Consider the following 11209-nt stretch of genomic DNA (forward strand, 5'->3'; position numbering starts at 1 on the left):
AAAAAACACACCATTTCACATATTGAAAGTATTAGCTTAACCTGTGGAACGTAAGATTTTCCAACAAAACATAGCTGGAACCTTAAAACTTCCCTGAGAGGTGCCTTCATGCAAGTTACCCAAAGGAAAAGTCAAATCTTTGGTTTAAATAAAATGGAAGAAGAATTTGTGATGTTGAAGCATAGCTCCTACACCTCAGTTACATCACAGGATTAGCGGGGTGCTCTGGCCAGTGCAAGGGGCAACCAGTTAACCCCATGGTGGACTGTGCACACCTTATGGGTCTTAACAGGTGGGCCAGGAGGGCTGCTTTCACACAAACACACACCCTCCTCATCATTTGACCATCAGACCTAGCCAGCAATTACAACTGAAGCAGATAACCAAAGCTGTAAGTGCCAACACTGTGTCACAGTGGGTTTTGTTCTGCTTTTGGCTGTTTGTTTTTAAACCCTTAGTGTCTTCCAAGTTTCCTATTACAATGTTACCAGTTGGTGGGAGCTATCTGCAACCAGGCTGCTTTCTGGCAACCTCTTTTCAAGCCTGGCAGAAAATAAAGCTCTCGGTTCACTGCTTTCCTCCCCTCACAGATACAACCAATTACAAAATCAGAGTAAGAGTACTTACAGGAATTGGTGTAACTATCAGATAAACAGAGCCATAGCAATACACAGCTCTGCATCCCTCTTCACCTACAACCAGCGCCGCTACAGAATCATCACCTGTGAAACTAAGGGCAAAATAAGCTGCAAGCTTATTCACACACATATTGCTGTTCACTTATACAGACTCCTACATGTCTTCCCAACTCAGGTAGCAAAAGCCATCCATATATCACCAGGCAAATACCACATCATCTGGCAGGAGCAAGAAGGGAATACGCAGTCCTTATACAGCCATATGGCACCAAACACAATCCCCATACACACCCCTTGTTTCTGCACAGTTTTACAGAAGTATAGAAGATCAGCAGTACTCGCTTTCTTTGGGAGAAGGGGAAGGGTTCCTGAATACAAACCATTTTGCAAGACAAGCTTGATGCCAAGTAAACTACCTCTGAGGTCTGAGGATGTGCCTGGAGACAACAGCCAGACCCACTTCTTCTCTCTCTTGAACCTTCACCACTGCTACCTTGTGTAGCTTGTCTTCTGCTCTTTCACATCCCAGCCAGCAAAGCCTTGTTGAGCAAATCCTCAGGGGGTTCAGCTGCCAGGAGCACAAGGTGCTGCAGTTACTGTGTTTTTTCAGTTAGATTAGAAACATTTTATTTTCAATAAAGAAAGTAACATTTAAAATATTAAAGTCCCCCAGTATAACCCAGGAAGAGAGAACATTTCAAGTGTCCTTGTACCTTCCCACAAAAGCCAGAGGTAGGACCGTATTTCCCTGCCTCACTTGTGATCAGAGTATTGATAATGTTTGTGCCAATATTGCTCTCATCGCTCACAGAAAAACTGAGCACCAAATGTCAGCCTGAACTGGGAATCTGCCCTAGGAACAGGTACACTTCTATTGTTGAGCCACTGCTGACAAAAGCACACTGATAGGACACCAGAGGTACACTAGGACCCCAGTGACTGACAACCTGGCTCCAGGTTACACAGCCTTCCCCTCCCTCCCAATGCCTGTCAAGAGAAGGAATCAGTCCTACAGGTTCTACCTAAGCGTGGCTGGCTCCAGAAGGCGGCAGTAGCATGAACTTCAGTCTGGCGCAGGAGGATGCTGCAGGTTGGTGATCTGACCCGTGGCAGCTGAATGGAATAGGGAGGGCACAGGGAACAAGTAGGCCAAGTGACAATTACCAGCTCTTCCATCTGATGGCTCTGCTGCCTCTCACATGTCTTTCACTTTCATCTCTCTTTTGGGTCCCCGCAGAGCTATAGCCTCCTGGGGTTGTCATGCCTTACAAGACAATTTTTTCCACCTGATATTCACTGGGAGATGGGTAAATCTTTTTCTTACGAGTGCCAAACTAGGTACCATCCTGAGACTGCTGGAAAGGAAGGGAGCTTTCCCTAAGGCTGCAGTTCTAAAGCTCCTGTGGGTGGCTCTGCAGAACCCCTGGCTCCATTCCTGGCAATCCCATTCCCTGGTCCATCAGTCACAGCAGGCAGCTTCTTGTAGAAACAGTTCAACTACACAAACCCTTCTGCCAGCGAGGCAGTCCTTACACAATATGAAGTAAAAGCCATTTGCAAGCAGTAAGAAGAGTCAACACTCTCAAAGCCAACTCAACAACTAGTCCTGGAAGGACCATACTTCATATACTATCACTGAGAAATTAAAAGAATCATTGTTTTGGTGTGAAAGAATATTGGTGTACACATATCCTGCTCCTTGGTAGCAGTTAACTAACCAGAAGTAGGCAGCATTGCTCCTCTCCTTTCCAGCTCCTTGAAGATCTCACACACGGACAAATAAACATGGGAGTTGGGTTGGTTCCTGCAGCACTAAAACTTGTGCTCAACAAAGCAGCAGCAGAAGGATGCTTTTAAGAGATGGTAATGTCTGCATACAACTGGAAGTTCACTGGAAACACAGCTCAGGTTTGCAGAAACCCATAAAATACCAACACAAAAAGCGCTCCAACTCTCCCATCCCATCCCTGTTTTTTTGTGAGGGAAGAAAGGGACTCTTAGGGCATGACAAGGAAAACAGTTTTCTTGCAAGCAGGTTGTGTAATCCAAAGCCTCAACTGCTGTATTCAGAAGAGCTTTTCTTTAGGGAAAGGGAACCAGCACTAACCCTCTCTGAGGCTGGAGATCTCCAAGCCAAAGCTAGCCAGCAGGCAGAGATGATCAGATGAACAGAAAGGATTTGGTAAGCCATTTGCCATCAAGAGGACATCTTCAGAGAGAAGGGAAAGGCGGCCAAGCAGCTTCAGGGCTCCATCCTTGTACAGCCTTCGACCTGACAAAGACAACGGAAAGAAACATCAGCCAGAGACTGGTGCTGTAGATTAACTCTATGCGCTCACAGAGGGATGCTTGTCAATGCTTTCCTATTCTTTCCCTGACAAACGAAGACAGCCTGCACAGACACTGCATGCACCTTTGAGCCTAGATGTGAAAGCAGTGAGCATTCTATAATACTGCTGTTCAAGGGTTTCATATATTTGCAGCCACAGGAATCAAGTATACACTAAATTCACCAGGCAGCTGCTTACAGGAGAAGTTCCTTTCATGGTACAAAGTCGAAGCAATAGCTTCAGATTCTCCTCCAAGGATGAAATCATCTCTTCATTCCTAATCTCCTCCCCAGAGTTGATTCCAACATGATTCAAACCAGCTTAGAGACAGTTCTTGGATGCATTTATATCCAATCTTTCATCAACATAACTCCCATTTCAGGTAGCAGAGAGGTGGTGGCACTGTAAGAGTCACCACCTTGTAGGGTTACTGTGTGGTCTCAGTCAGAGCAGAAGTCCAAGCCTTGAAGCTAGGACCCAGCACTGCCAGCGATCAGGAATGTAAGTAAGATACTGCTACAAAAGAACAGAATCCATTCTGCTGCAGCTTTCTCAAAACAGCTTCAGTTTTTACACAGCAAAGATAAACAGTCTCTTCTCATGATACCTGAGCAAATGTTGCTTCCTCTTCATGCATTTCAAAGTCACACCAAAACAAGCTGCATTCTGGTATGCCTCACAGCCCTCTCCCAATGTTACAGGGATAAGCCTCACTGCCACACTTACCCATCCTGTTTCCATTCTCCACAGGCTCTGCCGAGTAGAAGATATAATCAACGGTAGCTCCGAGCCCCATGGGCATCGTTGTGACCTCCGGGCGTCCCCTGTGTGGCAAGAAGTGGCTGTAGACAGAGGTCAAGTTGAGGCCATGCTGGATAACGCCTGAAGACCTGAAAATAAACAGCCATTGTTTGCCAAGAGAGGAAAGAGAATGATGCAGTATTCAGTACTGCAGTCACAGCTGAAGGTGGATGTTTCCTTGCTGATGCAACTGTCCAAACTATTTCTACTTTGTGAACACATAAAAGACAGTCTTTCAAAATTATTCACTTACACCAAAGACAAAGCAGATTATGAACTTCCTTTGTCTCCAGTACCCAGTCCTGTCCATGCCCTCACCAACCCAATGCTGACAGAATAGCACTCAGCTGATGGGACAATGCTGGATGGATCTGGCTCTTCCAGATAGCCCTTCTTACTCTCTTCCACCCTCACATTTATTTCAGTCTTTACTTCAGCCAGATTTTCAGTGCTCAGGAAAATGAGACCAGGCTTGAAGAGCAGAGCCACTGAAGGTACACCAAATTACCTGGGGACAAATGGCTGGGGATCAGGGTCTTTCACCATGGCAGCAGGCTTGGGCCAGTGTGCAGGGCGGTCTGCAAAGGAGCAAAGAGATTCCAGCCAGACCTACATACATCATGGAACAGGCTGCTCATCCCGAGTCTGAGAAGCTTCTCCTGAGACCAAGCAAACCTTTTTGCCCAAGAAGAGCAGCTTCCAGTCACAGGCACCTTAAAGAAAAATATTCAAAGGAAACCGCAGCGCTAAGACTAACAGAAACATCCTGAGAGCAGATCAGTGCAAACAACTGAGAAGTCATATTGTGTCTGCTAAGGACATGTTTTTAAAGCATTTAATATTATCAAAGCTCAGGGTACTTCAGCTTTGCTCTCAAAGCAAGTTCCTTTGTCTTAGCCTACAGCTTACTCAAAGGGTGTCTAGAAAGGCCAAACAGAAATGGAGAGAACCAGCTATGCCACAAGGCCCAGAGGTGAGGCAGTGTCTACTGAGTACCAGCATTCAGAGACATCTATGTTGTGGCTATTGTGACATTACAGACTTCAGGTTTGTTTTTCCCACACCAAAAATCTTGAAGCAGAAGAAAAATATATATTTTTTTTTTTTCACTTTAAAAGAAACAGTCTCCGAAAGATGCTGACTCTCAGTGCATCTCAAGGAGCACAGTGCGTATGAAGGTGGTAAGACTGTACCCCTCTGAGCTCCCATAGAATCGGTTCGTAATCACACAACTACAGAAGGCACCCTTCTGCCTTCCCCTTTTCTCACCAGGCATTATCTCCACCTCACTTTTTCATCAAAATTGAGCTAGGAGAGTCACAAGCTGAAAAATCTCCCATTAATACCTGGTTTAGCATCTGTCACACCTTCCAAGAAGATCAGCTGCGGTGGTCGTTCACAGGCAATATCACAAAAGTGAAACTGGAGCAGGAAGTCCCGGCTGTACTTACGTCTGCCTGCAGGGAAAAATACGAGTTAAAAGAAGAAAATAACTGCAGTAAAGTCACATCTATAGGGAACATCTGCATATTCTTTAGACCTCTTGGACCTCTATAGTTTGAGAGAGGTTTTTCTGCCCAAACACTGTCATAACATGAGAATGGGAACCACTTAATAACCTAAATGTAGAACAGAACAGATGTGTAAATGTAGAAGAACAGAACACATATTTGTGCTCCAGGATAGTTATTGTTGTCCCTTTAGCTGATGCAACAGTCATAGTCAGCACCTTGATGAAATAAATTAAGAATGGCCCTTCTGAGACTCCACAAGTTCAAGGAGCTTTTAAGCCGATCAGTTTGTGTGCAACTCAAGGAAGTGTCTGCTGAAAAACGAAAAACAATTCAGGAGATCAGGTTGAATACAAGTCCTACGTTCAAGATTCCAACAAGAGCTATTTGGTGTAGGTTTGGTTTTTTTAATCCACTGTAAGGACAGTAAAGAACAGCCATGATTGATTGTAACTGGGCTCTTAGGAATGATTTCCTAATAGTGTGTGCAAACACTGCCCAAAACCACTCGCACAAACACCTGCAGCTGAAAGCTGTGGCTGCTGAACACGGTTTACAACTGCACAAAAGCACAAGTCTGGGAATATGAAACAGAGAGATACATAGAGCAATGGTTACTGGTAGGAAAACATTCAGCTTCTGATTTGAAAAATAAAATGGCAGAAATTAAGCTACAGCAATAGACTCCAGAAAGCTAAATTTAATTCATATACCAAAGAAATTGATAGAAGAAGAGAATCTTTGCTGAGTGCCTCATGCAACACATGTCCAAGCTACTCAGAGAGACAGCAAGGCCCACAGACTGTCCATCCTCAGCAAACTCACGTTCTCAGTGCACACCAGAGCTCACCTGGTTTCTTTGGCTTCTTTGGCTGGCACAGGGTGACATATTGGCAGCTGTCTGTTATGCCCAGGGAGCTCGGCCACAGCGGGGTCAGTAGTTTCCGTGAATACAACTGCTGGGAAAAGTTTTCCTGACCAGACACCTGCAAGGAGGCCAGAAACAGCAGAGGAAATATCAGCGACACAGAGCAGAACTACAGACGGTGTACATACATACACTTGCCAAGAACAAGACAGGAACATGCCCTCACAGAACAGCATGGACTAAGCTATGCAGAATAAGGTGGAGACATAATAAACCTTCAGCAGTGGGGAATGGATACAATTAGCTAGAAGTAACCTGACAAGATAGTTTGTAGACATCTATTATTGAACTGATGATTTAGCTTGAAAGCCAACAATGTATTTGATCATGGATACACAGTAACAGGTAACCACAAGCGAATCTAGCGTAGGTGCCCATTTCAAACTGTTACCAGATCAAACACTCACATAAAATGTCAGTAAGCCTTGGTGGACTTGTACTCCTCTACACTTCTAGACACACAGGCACAAAAACCCCATAGCAAGGGAGAACCCAGACCTGAAATTAAGTGGTCTATTATCACTGGCCTGCTGCAAGAGAAACCAAATGAGCAACGGTGGAAACCACATGCACACATTTTCCATGTCTTTCCGCAGCAGTGCCAGAGGCATTGGGGAAGACAGCTGAATAACTGAATTCAATACTCTGACTATTTCCTCACAAGAGAAGGAATGCAGCCATGCATTTCTCTAGCAGCCTGCAATAAAGAGCTACCCAATCCCAGTTCTGGCTGGCACCTACCTTCCAGGCTGGCATCCCCTGGTAGGAAAGTTCACCGTTCTGGATGAATTTGTAGAGTGGAGAGTCAGGTACAGAGTTCAGGTCTCCACACAAGATGACAGGATAGTAGCTGCCTTCAGTGGTTTTTGCAATCTTGTCAATCTCGGCTAGCAGCAAGGCCATCTGGGCCAGTTTGATATCTCCCCGCCGGGGATTGAACAACACATGAGTGTTGGCCACACAAAAAGGACTGACTGCCATCCCATCTAGGCCCTCTGGGAGCACAGGCTGCAGCAGCAGCACCAAGCCCACATTATCCCGATTGAGGATGTCCAGGCCAGGTCGGAAATATTCTATGGGGCTGAAGCTGATCAGCTGGAATCTGCTGTGCTTATAGCACACTGCACAGCCATCCGTCTTCGTCCCAGTTCTCCGTTTATAGCAGCACGCAAAGCCTGAAAAGAAACCATCACCTATTAAAAAGTATACCCTGTCACTGCCTCAAGCTGTCCCCACCAACTGGGGAGTTCAGCAACTCTGTGTAGCAGAAGAGGTTCCTGCTATATCTGGGTACAGCATTATACCCAATTCTGTTCCAATAATCACAGTTTATAATTTATCATTGAGGGTATTTTCTTTCTGCTTGTCCTTCTAGGACCCTCTGTTTTGTTATTCTGATCTGTCAACTCTGAGAAACATTGATTACAAAAGGAAGGGTAAAGGTCTAGGCAGGCAGTTCAGAAGTAGGGTCAGCAGCCACCCGACAAACAGGAAGAGCTCTCTCAAGACTGAGTGCTTTGAAGGTATTAAGCAGAAAGCACCCCTTGGCCAGTCCCATGAGCAGGAGGTACAGCAACACAAAAGCAGGACATACCCATCTCCTTGAACTTTGGTTCCAGCTGCTTCCAGTAATGGTTCTCTTGCACCTCCTGGAGACACAGAACCTGGAAGGAAGGCAAAGACCTCACTCGCCCCACCAGTATGTGTTAGTTATCTTGTTTTGGGGAAGGCAGAAAGCGGAAAAGTGCACTCACATACCAACCCTGCAACCAGAAAGGTCATCACTACAACTCTCTCCTGTACTTTCCAGATAGCAATAATTTTCTAGGTCACATTAGCTTATCTTTCAGCTTTCCAGTGATGAGGCAGATGATCCTTCATCACACACAGAGGACTCAAGCAACAGAGGAAGTCATTAAGTCCTCTTCTATGCAGGCTTCCCCTCCTGTGCTGCCTTATAAACCTGGTCCTTTCCTTCCCAGACAGACATTATCTCTTCTTCCTCTACTTCTGCTGTTTTAAAAAGTTAAGTCTTGGCATCAAAGCATGACTGGTTTCTACAGTAACACAATTAAAGCAATATATACACTAAAACCCCCATATGCACAATGCCTCAAACACTCTCAGAGGAAGCAGTGTTCAGTTACCAAGCAGGCAGCATCTTCCTAGGACTTCCTGTCACTCTTTTTTTTTTAATGCTGTTAGATCAAACAAGGAATTCATATTCTGGTGACACTGATGTGGGAAGGGCTCTGTCATACTCACATCAGGATCCCAGTGCTGGATCTCCTGCAGAAGGTTTGGAAGGCGATAGTTCCAGTTCAGGATGTCTGGATGACAGTGTAGATAGAGATCAAGGCCCTGCTCCACCAGGTCCTGGGCAAGGATGTTGTAAGACATGACTCGAAATTCAAAGAGAGGAGTGTTTTTCGAGACCTGCTCTAGCACACAGGGCTGGACAGAAAGATCCTCCCAGTCTCTCCATAAAATCTCTATATGCAAGACACAAAAAGCCAAATTACAGCCATGCTGGGTACCCTGCTGATACATTTGTTCCCCTGGAACACAGAAAATAGCCATTCTCATTCTCTAAGCCGGGGTGTTGTTGCCTCTGAGCAAACCCTCACCCACTCTGGTTTTCAGGTGCTCTTTTTGGATGCCTTTGGATAGTTGTCAATGGAGATGGCACAACAGAAGACCAGAGTCAAGCATACCAAAACACTTGACCAGCTTTTGGGTGCTGCTTATATTATAAAGCCAGCATTTGGGAACAGCTCCTGGGAAATGAATATATACTGATGTTTAGACCAGATGGTTTAAAGCACAGAGACTACTAGCTGTGAACAGCCCTCCCTCAGTAAAAACTCACTCCGTACCTTTCAGGAGCAGATCCCGTCAGTTCTGCATGGACAGATACAACCAACGTCTTACTGACAGCAGGCCCAGACACAATAACCTCACCACATTCACTACAAATGCAAAGCTCAAACTGAACATTACAGCTGTTACTACTGACCATGGTAGGGTACCTCTGTTGGGACAGGATAAAATTGTATCGCGTCCTGAATGGGCCAGGGTGAGGGCTCCACTGGCGCTGTCTCTGCACCATGTGCTAAACTCCAGGCCAGCACAGCTGGGTCTTCATTCTGGACGTCTACAGCAACAGTGGCACAGCCAGCTATCTGGTGATCTGTTTGTGGCACCACAGCTGCCCAAGGGGCACTGCCTGCTACAGCCACTGGTTCCTCCACCGATAATTTTGCCAGCTCAGTCTCTGTATGATCTTGCGGTTCTGAAGAAGCCAAGGCGTGTAGCTCTGTGAGCTGCTGACCAGCACACTGAGTGACTTCTGGAGCCAAATTCAGGTCACTGAGGCTAGTCATCAATAGCTCTGAACCTTCTAACCAGTCACTCGTGAGTGCAACTGATACTTTCCCCACTGCTGGAACACTCTCACCAGCTGGCAAATTCCCTGCTCCTTCCTCCAGCCACTGCTGGAGAAGGGCTTCTTGCTCTTCTGGGACCGAGCTTCTTCCTCTGGTCGCAGCAAAGGCACCTTCTATCTGGGTGGACGCGCTCTTCGCCAGAAGCACATTCTTTCGACAGGTAAAGAGAGCATCTGCCATTTAAAAACAAACAAAACCAACATAAGACAGATGGAAATCTTTTCTCACTCACTCGTTTCTTCTTCCTATGCATCTGCTGTAACTCTGTGCAATACAACCATTCAGTAGAGCAACCCAAACAAATTACTTCGCTGAAGAGAAAGTTACAGTTTGAATAACTTACCCTGCCTCTTCCTGAATGCTAGACCACAGTCCAATTCTAGTTACATTCGTCAAATGGGTACACTGAAACTGCACAAGATGGCAATGGCTTTGCCAACTCTAGGGAAGGCCATTCTAACTTATGCAATGCCACAGCCAGTCAGCCAAGCTAAAAGGCCTCGTGGAAACTATCAGTTCACAACAACACGTGTAAAGGCACAGTCTGTAGAAGTTAGCTGATGGGGTGCATGGGCTAAGAAGCCAAGCTCTTGCAGATGACCACCTGGAGCAAGTATCTTTCCAGGGATTGAGTAAGAAATAGTGCTCAGCTAAGAGGATCAAACATATCACAAGAAAGCGTTGTAGAAGAAAAACCCTTCTGTTATTCAGAGGCTAAAAACAAAGACACAGAGGGACCAATACGTGCCATTAAAAGCCTTATTAGAGAGAATACATGCACAGAACTAGTCTTGGTAAGAACTACAGACCACTTGATGACTGACATCTGCAGTAAAAAATTAACAAAAAACCCGCTGTTAATTTAACATTTGACTATACTAATACTGGTGGGGTAAAGCAGAAAAAGACAGGGACTCTTTTCACTTGCATCTATATAAAAGATGATGGCATTTACATTTTGCTACGAATTCTGCACAGACACTAGTCCCTACTATTGACTAGCAATTTCTGTTGTCTACAAATCACTTTACTGTATCCCTGTGACAGCCAGTCAGCCACAGCAGTAACACACAGGAGTCAGCAACATCCATACACGCTTTGACTGTATCTCTTGTGTCAAAGCTTTCTGTATGTGTCAGAACTGGGAGCTTTAAGAAATCATACTCCCCTCTTTAGTTTTGTAATTAAGCTCATGAACATGAGAAACACCAAGGTGATACTTTCGCACACCACTAGCCAGGCACGGCTGTTACAAGAGCCAATTACTACGGGACAGGGGCTGAATTTGAGATGAGCCAGCAAGCTCCTCACTATGGCCACAGTGGCTGCTACAGGCCTGGGGACAGGTTCAGGCAGGAGGGTGGCTTCACATCAGCACAGCCACCAGGGACTGTGGAGCTGCAAGCAGCAGGGACCGGGAAACCAAGTGCAATATTGACACTTGCAAAGCAAGAGTCCACCCACAAGTCACCCGCAGGTCCGTGGGGAGTCACCGACCTCCGAACAACCCACCTCCAAAGATGTCCACAGACCTGCAGCACAGGTGCAGGAGGCT

At 45.7% G+C, this 11209-nt stretch overlaps 1 protein-coding gene across 1 annotated transcript; it reads right to left on the minus strand.

The window, feature by feature from the left end:
• Positions 1 to 2701: 2701 nt before the first annotated feature.
• Positions 2702 to 9525, minus strand: ANGEL1 (angel homolog 1 (Drosophila)). The gene is made up of 9 exons (XM_010190051.1): positions 9225 to 9525; positions 8474 to 8700; positions 7803 to 7872; positions 6950 to 7383; positions 6131 to 6266; positions 5116 to 5226; positions 4278 to 4347; positions 3695 to 3858; positions 2702 to 2910 (listed from the first exon to the last, which is right to left on the minus strand). The coding sequence occupies exons 2-9, from the start codon at positions 8606 to 8608 to the stop codon at positions 2741 to 2743; spliced, it is 1290 nt and encodes a 429-aa protein (XP_010188353.1). The 5' UTR covers positions 8609 to 8700; positions 9225 to 9525; the 3' UTR covers positions 2702 to 2740.
• Between the last annotated feature and the right edge of the window lie 1684 nt (positions 9526 to 11209).

The sequence above is a fragment of the Mesitornis unicolor genome, unplaced genomic scaffold, assembly GCF_000695765.1.
Source record: "Mesitornis unicolor isolate BGI_N332 unplaced genomic scaffold, ASM69576v1 scaffold18488, whole genome shotgun sequence".
In the NCBI taxonomy this organism is placed as follows: Eukaryota; Metazoa; Chordata; class Aves; order Mesitornithiformes; family Mesitornithidae; genus Mesitornis; species Mesitornis unicolor.

Excerpts from the sequence above, each read along its gene's own strand:
- ANGEL1 (XM_010190051.1), bottom strand. The coding sequence starts at position 8,608 with ATGTCTTACAACATCCTTGCCCAGGACCTGGTGGAGCAGGGCCTTGAT. Across the intron at positions 4,348-5,115 it reads TGTGACAGATGCTAAACCAG|ACCGCCCTGCACACTGGCCC; the intron begins GTATTAATGGGA and ends GCTCCTTTGCAG. Across the intron at positions 2,911-3,694 it reads GGAGAATGGAAACAGGATGG|GTCGAAGGCTGTACAAGGAT; the intron begins GTAAGTGTGGCA and ends TGTCTTTGTCAG.